General features: G+C 36.7%; 1 protein-coding gene across 2 annotated transcripts in view; it reads left to right on the top strand.

The window, feature by feature from the left end:
- The window catches only part of CTNNA2 (catenin alpha 2), a 515,391-nt gene that overhangs the window by 425,165 nt on the left and 67,174 nt on the right, over positions 1-23,052 (top strand). For both annotated transcript variants that reach the window (XM_054203179.1, XM_054203178.1), the window contains 2 exons: positions 19,800-19,892; positions 20,151-20,307. In XM_054203179.1, coding sequence (XP_054059154.1) covers positions 19,800-19,892; positions 20,151-20,307 — 250 coding nt within the window. The remainder of the gene's footprint in view (positions 1-19,799; positions 19,893-20,150; positions 20,308-23,052) is intronic.

Raw genomic sequence — 23,052 nt, 5'->3', positions numbered from 1 at the left:
TGCAGTAGTGTATAATATAATGCCCTGACTAATTACTGTTGGAACTATTTTACTAGATCCTCCTCATTTTTGTTTAGGTAATATGTTCTTCATTTCCTTCCCTAAACTGAAATACGAAATTGCCAGGATTTTTTTGTAAACAACTGATATACCCCATTTATAAAAGCCACCAGACTTTTCTGGAAGGCAAAGAATGATTAACTGTAAGCATGACAAAAAAAAGTGTATAGTTATTAAAGAAAATAAAATCTCTACACTATATTTAATGCATACATTAGGGGCAAAAATACTAAACCAGGATGATATGATCTTGGTTATGTCTTGGTGTAACCTCATTTTTTTAGGGTGTTCAGCGAGCCACAGCTGGCCAGCAGAAAAGAAATAATTACAAGGAAATGATAATGTTTCGTTTCCTATGTTTGTCTGTCTTTTTACTTGGAAGTCAGTGGGCTGAGATACATGATCTATAATGTGTTACAGAAAGGAGATCCTGTAAAGATGTATTTTACTTACATTGAAGGAATTAATTCTTTTCATTTAAAAAAAAAAAGGTGAGCTAATGCTATAGTGATCAGATATGTGTTAGTATTTCTAAACTGTGTAGCAGTTTAATGCGGGATCATGTACCTTAGACATAAAGTATTAGGTGTAATTACTGTCCTTAATTAAACTCAGTTTTGGTAACTGTTGGAGAAATATACCAATAAACAAAAGCTGATATTTTTCCTTTTTGAGGCATAAATGAATGTGTAGGATTGCTTTGATTTTTCAAGAACTAGAATTTCCTTGCGGTAGCACTTTTAACTGCTTTAGCCTGAGTTTTACGAAAGCCTGACTGTGTTTTATTTAAAACCCCATTTGAAAGAGGTTCTGAATTACGTGTAATTGACTGTGTTTGGGTTCAGAACAAAACCTCCAATTCATTTTCACTGAATCTTAAAGGTTTTTCTGCATCGTGTTAAAACTCCAGTACAAAGGTGGCAAGTGTAAGTGCTTTGTAGCCTGGTGGTTTGGGCATTGTCTACAGAGGTTAAAGCTGTGGGTTTGAGCACCCTTAGGTGAAGAATGGAAATAGTCCTAGATGTCTAAAAATGAAGTTGTTGTACAAAGATGAGAATATATTAACTCTTCTTCCCAATATATTTCAAAATCAAGGAGACACCACTGCTGCTGGGAAGGTGGAATGGATGAGGACATGTATTCTCACCTTCTGAAAAATATCAGCCATGAGTCTTTGGGACAGAGGTTTTTTGCCTTAGTTCACTCATCTGTTCTATGAGAGCAAAACCAGCTTGAGATTCCATAAAACTGGTTTCTTAAAAAATGCTCTGAGATCTTGAAGCTAGTTTTTACTGTTAATTCTGAATGAAAAACCTGAGTTTTCCTTTGGTTACAGAGCTCAATAGTAGCCTAGCTGAGATCTGAGAGCCTGACTAAGAATAGTTTTCTAGATCTTGTTAAATAAATTTCTAAAGCTGGAGAAAAATTAATATCTTCTGGGTACACATTTTTAATAAGCTATAGCAACTCAGTTTCAAATTTGCAATATTATAGACAGAAGCTGAGCACTCCCTGTTGCTCCCTTCCGAACTTGCGTAGCCCTTCATAACCATCATGACATGTTGAACTAACTTGGAGGAAAAAATAATGTAGCAGCAAAAAACTGTGATACATAATGTCTCTGGTTCATCTTTGTCAGTACTTTTTTGTTGTGTTGGGGTTTTGGGTTTTTTTTTTTTGTTTGTTTGTTTTTTACTACAGGCAAAAGATAAATTCCCTGTAAAGCAGAGTTGAGACACCATTGATAAGTTAAATGTTCTCCAAGTTTAGACCAGTTAATTTTACATTATCTACCTTTTTACAGTGGACTTGAGGTTTTAGCTTGTTAAAGAAGAAAGCTGCTTGATAGCAGCAGCTGTGCTACCAGTGAATATTAAGGATGGTGATTATCTTAGTTAATTTGAAAACAGCCTGGGTGCCAGCAATCTAGAGAAGAAACCTCTAGTCTCACAAATCCTCAGAAACTGTTTGATTCAATAGTTGTTATTATTTGGGTTGGGTATGAATTCTTTTTTAATTGGCTTATCCACTGTAGAAAGGAAAGAGTTTGCCTCAGAATTAGAGAGTTTGTGTAGTTACTTAATAAATAAAGAGCTTCTATTCTGCCAAGTGAATGCTAGACAGCTTATAAAAGGCAGACTCTCAGGGAGCTGCCTGGAGCTTGTGGTATTAGTATTTATTCTGTCTTCGCTTGCATTTAAGGAGCTTTATGGAAGCCTATGGTCTGATATACTAGCTTTTGTCTGGGAATTAAGTTTGTCGCTCTGTGTATGCTCATTAGGTTGGTTTTGTGAGTAATCAGCTTTATTCTTCTCTACTTTGATACCGGTGTGGTAGGGAGTAAGTACCCTCGCTGCCTGACCTAGACATCCAAGGAACCATAAGGGTCTCATAGGGCTGTGATCACAGAAGTGCAAATAAGGATTGCCAACTTTTACCATCATATGGTCACCTTACATATACTGAGATGAATATATATATATGAGAACTGGAAAGCAGAGACTGCTATCTTTTTGAAAAATAGACATTTATTAACAAAAAAAGGAAAAACAGTACTTCCCTGTAGGCCATTTGGTAATAAGAACAGCTCACTAAAGCTAATGAGTGATTCTGAAAATGGATAAAAATGTTTCAAAATACTTTGGAATCTTTCGTGGTAATACTGCAAGCTTGCACTGGCATATTTGGGCATCTTTTCTTAATTCCAATTTGAACAATGTTTCTTAAGAGGAAGAATTGTCACTTGAGCACTCTCAGCAGCTTATTTGGCATTTGTCTGAAGACTGAAGGGTAGGCTTCAATTATGCTGCGTAAAGCCAGAGTGAGAACATGAATTCAGTCCAGTATGTCTAATTATACCAGTATAGATGAATGCAGTATCTGCCCTATTTTATATTTAGGATTTTTCAAAAGAAGATATATTCTTAGCTGGAATGTTTGCTTGAATGTCAGTGTCGAATGTCAGCTGGATTGTTAAATGTTAGTTTGACCGTCTGTTGTTTGAATTCGGGTTCCTTTAGTCCACGTAGTTGAAGCTAGCCTTTCTCAGCCTGTTGAAACATTGTAGGTTTTTTCCCCCTCCTGTAAATCATGTGAATTCAAGTAGAACATTAAGACTTTCAACTTGACTGTGTTTGCGCTTAAGCCATTCTCTTGAAATGGGATCGAGATATTAAATGTAAATCACCTCTGTGCTCCCTTCTCAAATTGAATGCTTGCCTAAACTGGGAATAACACAACACGAAAATCAGCTGTTCTTCTGTGAACTTCTAAAATGAGTAAAGCTGATCTTAAGTACATCAGTGTTTTCTTGACATATGTTCTGTTCAAATATCCTCAGCAGAAGTCCATTTACCATTGTTTATATTGGGTTTTGACAGATAGGAAAAGAAAATTTAGGAATTTTGGCTCTGGTAAATTGAAAAATATTTTTTTAATTCAAATTTCTATAATCAAAGAATATTGAACAGCTGCATATGCGTCTCTGATATTATTTTTTTGTAATTTTAACCAAACAGGTCAATATGCATTGCAGCAGCATATTCACAACCTGACTCAAATGGCACTCTTCCGTTACTACACAATTCTGTATGATTTTACAGTATTTCTTGATGTGTTTCTTAAGACTACAGAGTAATGTTAGTATAATAGGTGGCAGGTAATAACTTGCAAACTATTGATTGTCATTCTCACTGAAAAGGTAGTTTCTCGGGTGGGAACAGCCCAGGGTAGGTTATGTTTCCATTGACTCAGAAATGGAATTGGTTTCCTTGTGTTTATGCAAATAAACACTTTCAGCAGCTGTTATCCTCAAACTACTGAGCTCATTTCTCCTGTCACTCACGCTGGCGTAAATCAGGATTAATTCTACTAAAGCCGATGACCATATAATGCTAAATATATGGAAAAACGAGAATCACAGATTTGATAGCAAATTGTAATTTTTGAAGAAAGACAGTAAAAAGCAGTATTGAAAGCTTTTAGCTCTGAAAAGTTGCAACACGTTGTTGCCACTTGGGAATCACTGTCTCTGGGACGAAACCCCATTGTATGCTTGGTTCAGCCACACACTGTCAGACCGCTTGTGCCGTTCCTTCCCCTGCCCTTTTAGCTGGCAGGAGGCTGTCACCATGGTAGCTGCCAAGGGGTTTAAAGAGCTAAAAAAAAAATAAAAAATTGTAATGGAAAGAAAGTAAGGAAAAAAAATAAAAATAATAATAATAAAAAAAGCATCGGCTTCCTGACAGTGAAAAAAATATGTGTATGTAACAGCTGAAGCAGGAAATACTCACCTGACTCCTTGGCTTATTGTTATTCTGGCTTCATTCTAATGCAGTTTCTTCCTGTTCAATATCAGTTTATAAGACTGTGTTACATGTTCACCGACCCCCGATAACCAAACAAATCCCAGTGCGCAGCTAGATGAATAAATTCCAGTTTGTAGTAGTGCAAATATATGCTGATGGTTGTTCAGTGAATTCATAATAAATTAACCAGTAAAAAGATGTGGGTTAGAAGAATAAAAGGACATAGAAACAATGTATTTTTGTAATACATTACTCATTATTTCTGGTAGCAATGAGGTACACATTTTTTAATGTAAACTACAACAACACATTCTTCGGTCAACCAATCATATATTTTTCATGCCAATGAAAGAAAAACTTTCATGATCAGTTGCCACATTTACTGAGTACTGTGTCCGGCTCTAGGGCCCCCAACATAAGGAGGACATGGACCTGTTGGAGTGAGTCCAGAGGAGGGCCACAGAGATGATCAGAGGGCTGGAGCACCTCTTCTGTGAAGACATGCTGAGAGAGTTGGGGTTGTTCGGCCTGGAGAAGAGAAGGCTCCCAGGAGAACTTATAGTGGCCTACCAGTACCTAAAAGGGGCCTATAGGGAAGATGGGGAGGTACTCTTTGTCAGGGAGTGTTATGATAGGATGATGGGTAACGGTTTTAAATTGAAAGAGAGTAGATTTAGATTAGATATTAGGAAGAAATTCTTTACTGCGAGGGTGGTGAGGCACTGGAACAGGTTGCCCAGAGAAGTTGTGGATGCCCCATCCCTGGAGGTGTTCAAGGCCAAGTTGGATGGGGCATTGGCTAACCTGACTAACCTGGAAGGTGTCCCTGCCCATGGCAGGGGGGTTGGAACTAGATGATCTTTAAGGTGCCTTCCAACCCATTCTGTGATTCTATGATTTAGAAAATCCTATGTTATTTATTTATTTCTATACATGAACTGTCATTACAGAGACACTTCTACATAGAGTCCCATAAACATTTCTGGAATGCCATAGTACATATAGAGAAGTGAAAACAGAGCAACATTTACTTCCATTTGTGTATCGTTGGTGGGTTGATTGTGGAATTCATTTCTACCTTGGTTTGTCAAAGCTACAATTTATTGACCAAAGAGCGTGTTATATGAGCCAAGGCTGGTGTAAATCACTGAAGCTTTGCTGAAGTAGAACAAAGCTGCTGTACATCAGTTGGGGATCTTCAGCTTTGTCTTATTGGATGGATTGAATGAAGAGCCTTACCATTTTATGTTAGAGTTGCTGAGTTCTGTATTTCTACTTTAGAATTATGTCATTGAGTGAAATGTTGAATGTGATCTGGAGTTCTTTTATGTGCAAGTGCTTAATTGTTTTTGTTTATAGCTGCAATTGAATCCCCTCTGTCTCTTACTCTCGCACGCATAATTTAAAGAATTTATATTTAAAATTTGCTAGCATGTTTTAATGTGTTTAGGACTTCTGTTGATGTTTCTCACTGTGAGAACGGGGACTGGTTTTCAAATGAAGAGAACTGAGTTGACCATGATACATGTTAAATAACGACCTAAGTAGTGATCAAAAGTTTTATCATTATATTTACATGATTTGCATTATAAAATTTTGTCTTTATATTTACATCATTACACTACAGACATCTGAGTAGAGACAGCAGTAACAATGTGTTTAAACAGATCAGAGGGACCAGCATGTCACCTGTTCTGAAGATAACTTGTCAGAGAAAGAAAAATCATTCAAAGATATGTTTTAATCTTTTTTCCTTTAGTCTTCCAAGTGCATAAAGATATCATAAGAACCTGGGTAATATGTGGAAATTTAATTTAGAAGATGAATTGTTTAGACTCAAGCAATAATCTTTTGTGGTGGTGTTTCAAGCAAAGAAATGCATGTGCGAAAAAGACGGTATGAAGGGATATCAAAATTTCTTTTAGTAAAAAATGTTACCTACACTGATGTATGAAGCTTCTTGGTGAATCCTATTTTAAGGGGTCTTTGGTTTGTATTTTTTTTAAGATACTGAAGTTCTGTGAATTTATTGTAAGCATGTAAAGATAGTCCTAATGGACGCAAATAGCCTTACTGCCGCGCAGTAGATAATTTTTTTTTTCTTGTTCTCTTCAGTCACAAAGTCCAGATCTTAGCTAACAGTGAGTCTGCAAAGGAGAAATATGCAGAGGAAAGAAAAATGTTTTTTTGTTGTTTTTTTCTCTTTTTTCTTCTTGCTGTCATTACTCAATCTCTTAATATGTATTTGAATGGGCCCTGAGCGCAGATTAGTGCACGCTCATTGCAGTTGGTCCAGTAAATCTGACTTTGTCACACACTATTGCTATTTGTTTTCCTTAATTAAATTTTTCGTGTATGGGAATAGAAATCCATACAACTGGTATCAATGCAGACTTGTGAGACTAAGTGAAACAAACATCTGCCAGGAGTGGTTTAGCTACAGCTGATCCTGCCTTCAGACAGGAGCATCATCTGTCAAGTTTCCTTTCGGCTCCAGTTTCCGCGACTTGTAGTAATACTGTATTAATATTGGTGTAGTGAAACAGATGTTCCTGTGGTATCTAGTCTCCTGACGAAATTAATCAAACTTGGCCAGAATGTTCCCAACATTTAAAGAAACTTGTTTTGCCTACTCCTAAAGAAGAACATAGCGAGGTGTTATTCCTCACCTGCTCTACAGATAAGCAAAACACAGGTGCATCACTTTATCCAGATATATTCATGGGTGCAATTACTACTTCTCAAACGAGCATGGAATGGGCCTGAGGGGAGACTCAGTAATGCTCCATTTTATTGTATGTGTGCTTGCATTTCCTATGTTTTTCAGTTTTTTCTTGTTCCAGGATTATATCTCAGGAATCATTTCATTGGAAAACTGAATGATGATCTGTAATTTGGTGAAGGATAGCTTCCTAATCAACACAGAGGGGGGAAAAAAAAAATCAACTCTAAGAATTCATTCATTCACCTGTGGCTAATTTTGAAAGTGATTTACTGAAAAGTTCTTACGGAAACATGAAACCAAAGTGTGGAGCCACTCCTCAGCTCAACCTAGGGTTTCACATGTCTGGAGTGGTATTAAGAATGTTGGTTTAAACATATCACAAAGGTCAGGAGTACCTATAAAAACAAGCTAAAACATCTTCTTACTACAAATATGTCTTCTCATAACCAATATGGAACCCCAGAGAAACATGGTAACTCTCCTGTTTTTCTAGTTGAAGGTTTTTCAGATGCACAACTCTTGCTGCAGTTTTGAAGAAGTAATATCTTTTATTAGACAAGCAGTTTCATAAACACTAATAGTTATGAATCCTGGTTTCTTAGAGATTTGTATTTTGTCATCAGGTGTCAGATTCAGCTTCAGCTTTTCCTACAGAATTTATGAAATCTCTTACCTACTCAAATTTCTCAGTGTGGTCTGTTTTCATTGAAATTTTAGGAATTTAATTTTCACTGAGATACAAAATTAAAAGTTATTAAGATGGACTGGTGTAGAGACTCTCTGCAGCTTTATCATGGACCTACTGGCCAAAGACTTTGAATTAGCAATTTACAAAGGAGCCCAAACACAGACTGATATTGCAGTTAAGTCTAATAGCAGAGACAATGGACTACTTATACCGATCTCTGCATACGAAGAGGACCATAAATCAGAGCACAGTGAATTAAAGATATCTGTCTGCAGTCCTATTCAGAATTTTGATGTCAGTTTTGATTTCTTAGTTATACATTTGTTCCCATTTTATGTTTAATGCTAAAAGTCACATGAAGAGCTTTTGATATAAAAATTCATTATGAAAAACTATTTGCATGTGAGCTGCATTCATATGACAGTTGGGGTTTTTTTGAGGAGTCAAAGAAAAAGCCAGAAACAGCACTCTAATGCACAAGAAATAATCCGGGTTTTGTTCAAATGGTTTTGGATATTTATGAGCTAATGATGATCCTTTGAAAAGGTAATCAGCTTTCATGCATAGAACTGCAAATGTGTAAGAACTGGGATAAAATGTACGACTGAGTCAGAATCTAACAGTTTTTAATCAAATAAACCATATGATTGAGTTTACAACTAAGATGAGAATTTCCACATTCCACATGTAGTACTATAACAAGAACAAAATTTTAGGGAAAAAAAAACAAACGTAAGAATGCAGTCTTAAATTAGGAGGAAATATAAGCTGAGGATATGAATTCCAGCAAATAGAATAATTAATACTGCTTTGGTTTTTGTTGTTGTTGTCTTTTTTTTTTTTAATATGTATATTTGCCTTTCAGAAGAGGAGAGAGAACTAAATATAAATGCAGTTTTTCTCACCTCATTGTCCTTTACTTACCTGTAAGCACAGACCGAGATGTAAGGTTTCTCAGTGCTCTCTCTTTTGCCCACATCTTTTTAATACATATAAGAGAGACTACGTGTCGTATATATGAGGTGGTTTAGGCTAAAACTCTACTAAGGATTATGTTTATATTTGAAAAAGGTGGATGAGTGTATGCAAGCGCTCAGATCTGTGTCTTGGCTGTGGTTGGCTTACTGGTATAACTGCAGCTACTGTAAACAGATGAATATAAGTCATTTCTATGTTTCTGATCATACAAAAAGTGGATATGCAGTGATAGGACAAAAAGGGAGGAGTAATAGACAGACTAGTTTTTTATAATATACAAATGGGAAAATACCTCTTATATCCACATATTGGTTTTGTGTTAGATACTCTAAGTCTTTGTTTCTTGGTGTCAGACACTCAAACTGTAAAAATAATTATCATGAATATGACTTTTTTCAAGAAAAAAGGGGATTTATTAGCAGGAAAATGGGCTACTAAGCAGATGAGTAAACTAAATTAGATTTTGAGCCAATATGAGCTCTCTCCATGCCAGGGTTAAAGCATACTGACAGGAGGAATAGAAAAGGGAACATCTAGTTCTGTTGCCTTGTCTACACATTCTGGTTCTGAGCAGATGACATCATGCTACATTGCTGTTGAACCATTACTAAATTATTGTTAAAACATTTTATAGACTATTGCACAAAAATTGGATACACGTAAAATCAATCTTTCTCTGAATGTAATTTTGTAAGCCTTTAAAATATTACTCTAAATAAAAATCTCTTCACTCACCCCTGTGAAGGCAATCAGTATTTTACAAGGTTTTGTCTGCGAGCAAGGGAACTAATAAGTCTTGATTTCTTAAAAATAAATTTGCATTCTACATGCCATTATAATATCAGATTTCTTTCATACTAGCAATCTCCTTTCTTATACAATACGTACAGTTTTCCACCACTCCTTATGCTGGTGTATCACCATATCTACTTCTGCAATGTTTCCAGTTTCCATCTATGTCCATATCCTTTCATCCCCGTTAACTTCCTCATCTTATCTTCAAAGTCTCCTTCCGTGATTCCTATGTATGTTGCCTTTGGTGGCTGAATAAGTGTTTGTGCTGACCAGTGCTTCCAGTTTGTCAAGTAGGCCAAATAAAGCAAAAAGCTGAATTCTCCCTTAGAGGGTCGCTCATCTTGACAGAGATGTGGGCTTTCATGCAAGTTAGGGGATAACCAGTACGCTGGTCACAAATCTTAACCTCGCCTCAAAGGCAGGGTCATGGATGATGCACAAGGACTAGAGGTACATTTCCCCTTAATGATAATAAAGTCATGTTTACATAGATAGCAATGCAGGATAGTAGAGTGACTAGTTCAGCCTAACAAATTTTGGGGTTTTCATTGTGAACAACAAGTTGCTATTGTTGGATGCTTATGTAGAATTTAAAGATGTCCCCACCTGTGTTATCATCACTGGAAGCAGTAATAGACTGTTATACAGTTCTTTCTTTATCTGCTCAACTTCAGCCTTAAAATTGCTTCCATCTAACTTGCAGGTTATGTTTCTTTAGGGATCAGTAATTATAGTTTGTGATTTGTTTATACCCTGGGGTGCCTGATATCACACTGTGTTCGTATCTTCAAAGCTTCTGTTATTGTGAACTTTTTTGAGTTCTTACCGCAATCTCCTGTTTTTCTTCAACAACGGTCAAAATATAGCTTTCTGGTCATATAACTAATGTTTAATTATCACAGCCTACTCAGGCATACATCCCTGTTCCAGGGTCACTGAATAGTTTGCCAAAATAGTGGACTGTTATTAGATAGATGGATTGCTTTGGTAACTGCTTGCTATTAATAGCTGTTAATTATAGCACTGCCAGGGGTATGTTGTCAAAATTTCTTTATGGGATCAACTCCTACAAATTGCAGTCTTGTAAATCTTCTTTCCATAGGATGCCAGCTGCCCTCTCACCCTTTGAGTATCTCAGTATACATTGTTCATAGTTCATTATGAGTTTTAATAGCAGTGGCCTTGATTGCAGATTGACCAGAAAGGATTAATACACAAACACCCTGAATTTCTTCTAGTTTGTTGGTATACCAAAACAAGAAATTCTTTTGGCCTTTTTGCATGCTTTAGAGCATAAAAGTTACTGTTGGTTAAAGGTTCTGTTGTCTGACATTTCAGAGATGTTGCTATAGTTTTTGGTGTTCCTCTATATTCTTTATTCACTGTTTTTTTCAGTATGAATAGAACAGATATGGAATGGTGTAAGAAAGCCTTTACCTGTGGTCAAATTCAATAGAAAAGTAACCTGATCCTGCTAACAGAAGTGAAAGAGCACTGAGAGGGGTCACTGGTCTCCGACCTATGCAGAAGGAATTCTTGTAGTTGGACGTTTTATATTTTACATTTGCTTTCTGTGAAAGGAAGAAAATAAATGTGTATAAAATGCATTTATACCTGTAACTCAGAAAATCAGTAAATCAAATTCATGACGTCTAGCTATACCACCTAGACTCAGCAGTCACGTTAGCTATGTGGTTTAGAACAGGATGTCTGCTTCATGGTCCACCTGAATAGATGGAGAATAGAAAACAGATTCCCTACAGCTTTATAAGCTGCTTTCTTGTAGGAGAAAGACTTTCTGCATTTCATCAGTGCATTGCTATGTTGCTTAAGATCTATTTAAATTAGCAGGAATCTGGTCTTAACTGTGTTCTTGAGACTACATCCTGCTCCTCTTCTTGGTTTACTACAGCTGTTTGCTATTTATTTCTTCAGCAATTGATGCACGTGTATACAGAGAAAATTCAGAAATTACATCAATATAGTGAGCAGATCGTTGAAGGGAGAGACCCCATATATCTGAAGCCGAATGCCCCACTGCACTTCCCAACTCCTGTAGGAGCAATCCTCAGGAGAGAAGTCCTTTTCTGCTGTCCTCATCTCCCTCCTGGCTGGCCAGCTGGGAGGTAGATGGGTTCCCTACTACTTCTGACTATCAATTAATTATATTCCAACTGAATGCCTCAGAAACACACTCTTATGAAAACGAGGGAGGCTCATCTATAATTCCTAAGGGAGTTTTCTGACAAAGCAGAAAGCATTTCTATTGATTGCAGCTCTGGGAATCAACATCCACACCCACTTTTCTAAAGTCCTTGAATTTCAAGCTATTTAGAGATATGGTAGAACACAGAACCCCTAACAGATGTATGCCCAGACTTTTAATTGTGGAATTGGGTCTTCATGTATGGTGACTGGAACAGCTCTGAGCCTCTTTGTTCTAGCTGAGGACACAGGTTGATAGTTCTGGGCAGTCCTCCACTCTGAGTGCTCAACAGCATTGCTGGAATAATTTTACAAAGCCTAAGAGGTTTCCAGAATTATTTGTCTCAGATGTAAATTAGAAAAATGCTCTGAAACAACCGCCTGCCTTTCTTAAAATCAATTTGCTTTTCTGTTTTCCATAGAGAATGCTTGGGCAGACCCTGCTGAGAAATCGCAATGATGTGGAAAGTTGGTCTAAAATCACAGATGCATGTTAGCATCGTACCCCTCTTCTTTCAGTAGGTGCTTGAACCCCAGCAGGGGGTTTCTTGTGCTTGCCATCAGGCATATTTGTCATGGTTGGTGCTCATTGATGTGGTGTAGAAACTTGACTTGTTTCAGGAAGAAACAGTTGTATGGTCAAATTCCACGTAAAAAAAAAATGGGGAAAAAAAGAAGAGTCAGTATTTACTGTTGGTAAATATATTTTTTTATTCCTATCCAAAATCATTATTATTGTCTAATATTAAAATTAAATCTATAATACAATACCCTTTTCTTGTATTCTTTACTGGCATCTCTATAATTGAACATGAACCAATGTATTTTTTCCAGTTAAGAAAATAGCCAAGTAATTCATTTTTGATCTCACTTCTGTTCCTATAGGCAATAATCATGGTATGTACCAGAATGGTCCTAGAAATGGAGGAGATTCAGATTAAATTAACAACACTTCACTGAAATTGTCCGAAGCTAGGATTTTTACATTTTAAATTGAGCTTTCAGTACTCATGAGGCTTCTAACCTTTAGATTTCTTTCAAGAGTCCAAGACCCACTGAATTTATTCAAGTCAGAGTTACTTCAAATTTTACCAAAAGCAGAAATCTCTTAAGGCTCTTTCAACTGAATCTGATATGGAGGAAGTCTCAAGGGAGTTTATGTGAGTAGAAAAGCCTTGTTCCTGTAGTAAGTATGAGTGAATATGCTGTTGACCTTTTCAGAAGTGAAAAGTTTTTCATATGTTCAGTGGGCAGCATATAGGACATTAAATAAGCCATTCAACTGTTGTGCTTAAAATTTTCTGTAGCTTTCTGATGTCCTTCTGCTACCAGCCTGCTTAGATAAATACAGAGTATTGTAAATGCTGAGCAGTTTGTATTAAATGTGTTCAGGGTTTGGTATTAAAAAATGTTCATAGTGAACATCAAACTCGGTAAATTAGATCATTAGTAACTTATAAAAGAAATGCCTTTTTTACTGCTGTGCGTGCAATTAGATTTTTTAATAAGTATGAATGGATGTACATATGAACAAATTAAAAATACATCTTTATTTAGATTGTGACTGGTTAATATAAATGAGGGACAATTGGCAATGTTATCCAGTATGAGGTTCCCCCCATGCCGTATGGAATGGGTGCTGAGAAGGAGACCACAGCCTAATACTTTCATGATAGTACAAACTAGCACTGCGTGGAGAGGAAGAGGAATCTGCTGCAATATGTACTCTCGGTGACATTTTGATTTTTTTGGCACTTGTTTGTGTATGTGCAAAAACATCCCTTCTAGTGATAAATAGAGTTTTACTCATAATATAATGCTTCGGTGAGTAGAGTGAGGATAAATAAGCTGAAGATTTTCAGTAACTTAGCTTCAACTCTGTGCTCTCCTTCGGAAAAAATCTCTTATTTGTGGCTCCATGAATACCACTGGGCTGCCTACAGTAGTACCAACATTAATATATGTCAAAATTTTGAAGGATTCAGAGATTGTAACAATATCTGGATAAATTACTAAGCGGATGGATAAATAATTACAAATAGTCAAGATACCACAGTTCAGCAAGTTACTGCTCATCAGCTGAAACATAGTAACTGATTATTTCATAGAATCATAGAATACCAAGTTGGAAGGGACCTCAAGGATCCTCTGGTCCAGTCTTTCTTAGCAAAAGCACAGTCTAGACAAGATGGCCCAGCACCCTGTCCAGCTGAATCTTAAAAGTGTCCAATATTGGGGAAATCTACTACTTCCCTGAGGAGATTATTCCAATGGCTGATTGTTCTCATTGTGAAAAATTTTCCTCTTGTGTCCAATTGGAAGGTCCCCGGCAGTAACTCGTACCCATTACCCCTCATCTTTTCCACGTGACTTGCATACAGCAGACTCAGAAACTTGTAGTTAAGCCAAGGGGATCTCTTGCTCCACCTACTTCCCTTACCTTTAAAGGGGATTAACTGCTTTTGTGCTTCAGGAAAGCATTCTTGAAAAACTCACAGCACTCACTAGCTCCTTTCTCCTCCATGGAAGCTTCCCACAGAATCCCTCCCAATTGACCTCTGAATGAGCTGAAGCTTGTTTTTTCTAAAATCTAAGGTTTTAGTACTAACCTTCTTTGTGCTTAGCAAGATCCCAAACTCCACAATATTGTGATCACTGCAGCCAAGGCTATTGCTAGCCAAGATATTACAAAGCAGATTTTCTTGATTTGTGATTGGCAAGTCCAGCAGTGCCTCATTCTCGGTTGGCACTCTAACATATGTATGAGGAAGCAGTCCTCTACGCATTCCAGGAACCTGACGGATGACATGTGAGCTGCGGTATTGCTCTTCCAACAAATGTCTGAGTAGTTGAAGTCACATGTAAGAACCTGAACCTTGCTTAAGTGACCCAAATATTTCTTTGTTAGCCTTACCATCTTGGTTTGCAGATCGGTAGCAGATGTCTACTGTAAGATCCTCCTTGGAGAAGACCCCTCAGATCTTGACCCAGAGGCCTTTGATAGGGCTTCAACAATTGCTGTAGTTTACTTCTATAAATTCAAGGTTCTCCTTGGCTTGGCTTTAGTCAGCCGTGAATGTTATAGAGGTCTCTTACTTAAACCACCTTCAACTCAAGCTGAGTAACTCAGAAAGTTTCAGTTGCTCAAATGTGTGGTGTAGACAGGTAAGTTTGACAGTGTCTTCGGTCTGTTTAAGTTATTCTATATTTCCCTAAGAAAATAATAACTTGCTGTACGTTTTCTTCTTCCTAATATTTCCATCAGTTAATTACAGTGAAAAAATAAATGGCATAAATAGGAATTACATGTATGAAATTTTTTTTAAAAAGCGTGTTTGCAAAGAATACACAAAACGAGGATATAAACAGATTGCATTCTCTACCTGACAATGGTTAAATGGTTTGGGAAGATGAATAGAGCTTTTTTGTGTCATTTATTTTAAGCAATCTATGGTGGGAAAAAATAATAAAAAAAAAAAATTAAGAAATAGACTACATATATAAGCTGCAATATTCTGCAGCCTTTGCATTGATATTGCTTCTCTGCTGTAGCATATACTGGTCCCTTTTTTACATTTTCGCTCTAAGCAATGGATTCTTTTTTTTGACCTTTTTAGTTACGTTAAATTCAGAGTGGCCATGTTAAATCTTTGAATTTAAGTTTGAACCAGAGGACAATACACTTTGATAGTCTTAATTACGTTTAATAATACAAAGAGCTAAAGTCAAAATTGGAAATAGTCTAGTTTAAAAACACAATGAAAGGTAATTACACCTAATTTTCATCAGTGTAAAAATAAAATGGTATGAAAGATCCCTTATTACTTTTGTAATTTGGAGTGCAATTTTATGGTAGAACTAGAGTTTTCCTGTCCTAGGTAGTATGTGTGGCAAATGCGATGAAAAAGCACCAATCCAAACTTCAGTCAAGTGTACAATGCCGTGAGAGGTAACAGTCTGCACTGACATTTGTGCTGCCTGTCTTCACTGTGTAGAGTAGTCATTGCCTAGACGTACAGTACTGACACCTCCAGCTGCCATGTAAGTACACCTTTAGAATGAATCCTGTCTTTGGCGTGTCCTTTCAACAATGATAATACAAATTTGCATTAGAAAAAAAGTCCTTTGCCACCCTCATCTGCTATACAGCAGAAAACTGCTTGAGGCTGAAATACATGCAAATACATTTCAGTGAGACTGATCCTGCATATGTTTTGAATAACTGAAACTAATGGAACTATTTGCATGATTAAAGATAGATACCTAGCAAGGTGTAGAATTGCATCTTCAGCTATCAGTGCCAGTGATAGGAAATTAATATGAAGGACTTGGTACGAGCTTTTTCACCTCTTCAGTTCTAGGATTGCTTCAGTGGATTTGGTGATTGCAGAAAAACACAGCGTCGCTGGAGCTGGAGTGTTTATTTTCTTGCTCATTACTTTCCTGTGCTCTTGCAGGACAGGTTCAAGGTGTTTAGCAACGGTTTTGATGGTATAACAGTAGCTTAGCAGACCTGAAATTCTGGACAATAATGTTTTTCTACAGAGCAGTTTCACTGTTATTGAGTTCTCCACATACTTCAAGGATGATTCACAATTAATCGATTTTGGTATTTAAAATGTATTCATTCATAGAAATACACTTCAGACAGTTCACATTGATCTTAATATAAACTTAAGTTCTCTTTAGGCAATCAGTGAATTCACTATGCTCAAGGAACTTAGTTAACAGGAAAAAAAAGAGGGGAAAAAAAAAAAGAAAAATTAATTACTTGGTTACTTTCACAGCCTCTTATGAAATCTCTTCTTCAATGCTTTGGTGGAGACAGAGCACTTGAAGTGTAAAGGCAAAGGCTGTCAAATCAAAGTTTTGGCAAATTGGCAGCTGCAATAACATGCAGCCTTTTTATTTTCCTTTCCAAGCTATCTGCTCCATCCAACTCAGGAGTGGTGTATTAAATGAATTCCCAACCTTGAAGAGTCTGGGTTCTTTACAATACATGTTGTATTAAATATGCACATACAAAACAAGTTATAATGCACCTCTTTTATTTCAGTAATACCTTTTCCAACAGTCATCAAGGCCAGCTATAATCTAAGTTTAAATAAGAAACTAGATACATCTAGAGGATAAGATAGTCAGCCAAAAGCCTTAAACAATCTCTGGAAGTGCCTTTCTCTTTTTATCTCTTATCCAAAGAGATCAGTTTAGCATCTAACCAAAGTGTCTCAACTAAGTGGGGTGGAATTAGGTCTAAGCGTTTTTGGTCATAGTTTTGGGTAGGAAAAATATCTGAAGTTGCTGAATTTATAGTAGGCTAAAGCATGTTGATTTACCTCACGGTTTCTGTCAGCTGAGAGCATGTATATGGACCTTGCTGTGCCAAGAATCTTAATTGGTGGTAACTTGATTGTGCATTTGATAACAAAGTCAATCAAAATAATTAAATAGTATCATATCTGGTCATTGAGTGCACTTAAAATTTGTACTGTTTCACAGATCCATACTTACAAGACAGCACTGAAATGCAGGCTTTTACAAGTAATGTCTATTTCTTGCCATGTTTTAAAAATAAGTTTTGGGTAAAGACGCAGTATTTCTGATTTGTAGTGCTAAATCCAATTTTATCCAGATCGCATCTACCTTTGTAGGATTTGCTTATCTCTATTTTTATTTGACTTAATCAGATCTTCCCGTGGTACAGGCTGGCATACTCCCTGCTGAATTGTGATAGTATTACTTTCTGACTGCTGATGGTACAGGACTGTATTTATGCAAGACATGAAATATACCACAGAAACTATTTAGGTTAGGATTATAAATAATATGTATAATTATTTTTAAACAGATAACTGTAGTGCTCTTTTGATGCATATTTTATACAGCCATAGAGTACATTTGTACTCCTTCTGTATTGATAGTAGCACCCAAAACAGTGTACTGAACTCTGAATTATTTTACAAAAAAGAAGTTTCCTCTGGTTATCTCTGTATCCTTCCTTGGAAAACCAGGACACTTCACAGTGTCTAAATATTTTCTCACCAGATTCTATTGAAAGAGTAATTGTCAGAGACAGACAAGAAATACATTTTATTTTTACTGATTTTTTTTTTCTGTGAAGATCGCTTCCAAGAGAACTCAAAGACCTGCTTAATAGTTTGATTGCCATTTCACGACACCCAGCCCCTTTCAGTCACGTATCTCACTGCTATATGAGAAAAAGTAAGATATATGGTGCATCTGGAGCCTTAGCACAGATTTTCATCATGATAATCACAAAAATAAAGGGCAATCTGAAAAGCCACTTATTTAAAACACAGAAGATAGCTTTTGCTGAACTTAATACCATTTGCTGGCTTTTAAGGTCTGTAATTTCCACTCATGTTACTGCATTCTAATTATCCTGCTTAGCTTTTGTTTCTCATGAAGATTAAAGTGGTCTGTTTGATGTGTGCAAAGAAGTGACTACAGAAAATGGCAAATTAATTGGAAGACGTCGTCTTAGGAGAATGTTTTTGACATGAGCTCTGTAAGGCTGTTAACAAACAGACTAACTCATTTGTCTCACCATGCCATGAAAATAAAAATCACAACATTATGATACAATCTTGACTAGGAAATGCCTGCAAGACTCTTTGAAGCCTTAAGTTCTTTTCTTCCCTGGGCTTTGGCACCATGATATATGCAAACCACGTTCTACATAACTGTGAAGTGAAATAGGTTCTATGTAGAACAGATGGACCAGGGCTAATGTGGCAATGTGCACTGGAGACGAGAACAGATTAATACCACAAGGGGAGACTGGAGGAAAATTGGAAAGATGGGGGTATTTGAACTAATTCATGAATCATTTCCAACTGATAGTTATGCCTTCAGGCACAGTGAATAATATCAAGGAAGCATGTTTAAAATTTTATAAGTTTGTTGTAATGTAGATTAGAACGAAGAGCTATACTTTCGGATGATTAAAAAAAATCTTGTACTCTCTCCTCCCAGAATGTACCTTTGTGATATAAATATCACCGATGAGCTTAATTATGTGCACTGTGGCATGAACTGATGTTTGGAAAACCTACTCATGGACTTGGCACAAAGCTTTTTGGAATGGATTTTTTTACAAGAAGCACTATATGAGTTGGGAGAACCTGCTCTGCACTTGCATACAAGCCACAGAGAGGCAGCTCTGCAGTGTCTGGAGGCATGGTCTGATTGCTAGATCTCATTCAGGTGTCTCTCTGAGTTTCCCCTTTCTTCACCTTAACCAAACAGCCTTCACTCTTGTGAGGTTCAAACTTCCCAAAGCTGTGCCAGAGCAAGCACATGTAGATACCTACATCTTTGAATGAAATCTCAAGCATGTGTTACAGAATGAGGCTTTCAACAGAGACATTTCGCATGACCATGTTATGATAATTTTGCTAATGGACATTTTACTCTAGGGCATACAGTCATGTAGAAATAAAGAGGTCCAGCTGAGGATTAAAATGATTTTAACATGCATAAAAGCATCAGAATCTGAAACAATGAAGGTACTTGAGAAATATGTAACTTCCAGTTGTCAGTGAAGGTATCAGAGTTTTGTTTATGGGTGGAAAAGCACAATTACATGTGTTAGGACATCAAAGATTCTTCATTTTGCGAAGCTCAGAGCATATGGATGAGCCTGATTACTAGTATTCATAATGGACATGATTAATAAAAGGAAAAAGAAACTGTGAGGAAAGGAAATGCATAGAAAATTGTCTGGATGCACTACATTCTCTGTATGACTTCTCAGGGGATTATTCTCAAGCTATAGAGGAGGATGTGAAACCCTTGACAGTGAGGGAAGATTTGAGAAAAATCTGATGAAGATAGCTAGTTCAGTGTGCTAGGAAGGAAATAATCTCCATGGGTTTCTGTTCACCAGCGGAGAAGATGCTGTGTCATTCCTCTTGTATAACATTCTTTCATTCTAGGCAAGGCTCAATAAGAAGAGAGAAAGGTATAAAATGGCTTGCTTGCCTAAAACTTGATTCTCTTTCTGCTGATTTCATTGCAGGTTGCAAATCTGGCCTGTTCAATCTCGAATAATGAAGAAGGCGTGAAGTTAGTCCGTATGGCAGCAACGCAGATTGACAGTCTGTGCCCACAGGTAAGTGAGATTCCTGTTAAAAAGTACTTGAGAACTCTTTTGGCATTAAAAAGCATCAGTTACCTGAGACAGGGAAAACAGCCTAGATGAAGATTACAGCCTTGCTTTTGTCATTACATTGTTGCCTGCTTTCCATAAACTGTGAAAAATACATTCATATCTTGAGACATGCATATCAAATGGGGTGCAATGCTGAAGTTTTAACACAGTTTGTAATCTATGTTGCTGCTCCTCGTAACAAATGATTTTGAATAACAGGTAATAAATGCTGCGCTCACATTGGCTGCCAGACCCCAGAGCAAAGTAGCACAGGACAACATGGACGTCTTTAAAGATCAGTGGGAGAAACAAGTGCGGGTTCTTACTGAAGCTGTTGATGACATCACTTCGGTGGACGATTTCCTCTCTGTCTCAGGTACTGGGATCAAGGGACTCCTCTAAAAATAAAGTAATGGGTCAGAGCAGTGAAAAGCTATAATTACTAAAGCATCGTTAGTCTGTTAGTCCGTCATTGGAATGCTGACCTTCTACACTCAGTAGGAGCAATCAAGCCATGCCAATTAATCCCTGGTAGCAATCGTTAGCTTTTCCTCTCCCAGAAAACAGCATCCTATTTGTGCTTCTATTTCTAGAGAAGTTTTGTTTCAACTCAGGCACAAAGTAGGATTTCGGCCACCTTTTAAAAATTTATTACAGACCTGTGAAAGGCTGACAGTATCTGCAAAAATTTTGAGAGTCTTCGTGCAATTGTGGGTAAGAGAAGGAAAGATGAACTTTCCTTACTTTATTTTGTTGCTTTGTTTTGCTGCTGCAGAAAACTCATTTTCCTATTATGGTTTAAAAGAGGTGAATTTCATTGTTGTGAGTAAAGACATAAAGCGTGTCAAGTGTGCTTAGCTTACTCTGACGTCACAGAAGAGACAAGCTTCAGGAGATAGCGTCACCTTAATTTTATGATTCATTCCACATTCTTTTTCTTGGTGTTTCCTAAATTTCCTAATAAAAGTTTGAGATGTTTAGAGACAAAAAAAAAAAAATTATCCTTAAAAAAGATCCTTAATTTTCTTTTTTTCCCTTGCCTTTATTTTGTTTGGTTGTATCCAGCTATTATTAGTAGCAGGAAAATGGTTTTGTTTGGTACAATTATACTCCACTGTTCAACATCACTGCTAGAGTGTTTACTGCAAGCCATGACAAGAAAATTAAAATGAACTCTCAGAATAAAAGGGTACTTCAGAATCTCGTAGCACTTAGATTTTTTTATTCAAGAGTTGAAGCTGGCAAGCACTTTTCAACAGACCTAGTTCTACAAGGAAAGGGCAGACCAAGCTGCAAACTGCAGATCCCCTCCACAAGCCAAAGAGATGGCAGACATTCTTAAATGGCCATTTGGTTATTTGTCTGGGGACTTGGTTCATTCCAAGCACATGCATCCATAAAATCAGAAGTTATTTGAGTGAGTGACGTTTTTGATTTTTGTTTTCGTCAAATCCTATTTTCTTCTAAACATGTTACTGAAGATAGTCTTGACTTAGATCCAAACTGCCCAAGACAGCTGAGAAGTAGTATTTCTTTCTAATACTGTCCATAGACATCTATATGTATTAAAGACAAGAAAACATCTCATGTATCCAGAAAGCCTGTTGCTACTAGCTGTAAGCTTGGAAGCCTCAACTTACACTGAGTAGTTTTATTTTTGGATGTTAAACCAGTGAAGCATTCAGAATGGGCTGGTGTCTGGTTAAACGTACCTCATGAAATGACACCTCCTCCTCTTCATATTGAGTGTCACAGTTGATGGCATGTTTTATTAATACAGTGTCTGCCAAAAGAAGGCTGACCATAATTTTAATCACTTACTTTATATTCCAAATGCAGTAGTTCATATTCAGAAAGTACTTGTTGAGAAGATTTGGCTATGCCATGCTAAAGAAAATGGAGATTGTAAGGAGGAAATAGTGAAGACATGTTTTAGCAAAGCGACATCTTTTAAATGAGAATAGAGAATTTTTTTAAAGAAAGAATTTTGCCTTGCAAGATACTCTGGTTCACAGCCCAGGGGACTTCCATTTTTCATTCAGAGTTGTTACAGTTTAAAATTCTACATCATGTAAAATGTTTCTGAAACCCTCAAATGATCCAACCTTGGGATTTTTAACAGTGAAGAGTAGTGTGTCATTCTGTTTTTGTGGCCAAGGAAGGATAATTAACAAAAAGCAGTTGGTAAGCTGATTGATTCTGTTTTATCTATTACTACAACAAAGAACAACATTTCATTTTCAGTTTTGATATGTCTGTGGTGGAAAAGTAAGTTGCTCTTTAGAGTCTCTGAGTTTCTCAGGCTGAGTTTGCTCAAATAGGAAATTCAGTCATGGTTTTATTATTGAAATGATTTTTAACTGTACTGGCTGCACAGAAATAATGTTTGAGCTAGTCAAAATCTGCTTCGTCCTTTCACATTATCCGTATGTGAGAATACTACATAAACTATGATACTGCAGCATGTCAGAGTACATGGCCTGATTCTGAGCTGAGAAAAAACAACGCAGCTCCCAAGATTTCAACAAACCTACTTGATATTACATCATCTGAGCAGACTCAATGTTGTCAACTCTTATTTCAGAATATGCGTAGTCACATATGATTATATTGTATGTCATGAAAAATCTACACCTTAATCTCTGGCATAGATGGAGTAAAGCAGATAAACTGCTCCTGTACAGGCTCCCTGGTACCTGCAATGTTTTCAAAATGTTTTATTTTCTTTTCTAATTTATTTAGGCATAAATGAAACAAATATATTAAATGTTTATAGGAGTGTGTAAATTCATCTTTATAAAATTGCCAAACTCTTTTATTAGAGCATCTGCATAATATTTGACCCGCCTTCCTTTTTGCATAGTCTTTTATTACACTTTCATTACAATTAAATTTGGTGTGATGTTTGAAATTAATGTGACTGTTTTTTCAAAGAATTACAGGTTTGTACTTGCAGTATAGGTGAGAGGACATAGCCCAGTCCCTTTTAAAGATAAATATCACACTCGGGAATTTTACTTTTATGTGGCATAGTATCACAAGATGATATTTGTTTTGCAGACCTGGGTAAGGACAGATATCAATTTTTTAACGTACTGACATTTGCCATTTACCCAAATCA

This window comes from Rissa tridactyla, chromosome 5, assembly GCF_028500815.1.
Source record: "Rissa tridactyla isolate bRisTri1 chromosome 5, bRisTri1.patW.cur.20221130, whole genome shotgun sequence".
In the NCBI taxonomy this organism is placed as follows: Eukaryota; Metazoa; Chordata; class Aves; order Charadriiformes; family Laridae; genus Rissa; species Rissa tridactyla.
Note: the sequence above shows the minus strand (reverse complement) of the source record. Positions and strands in the feature narration are given on the sequence as shown.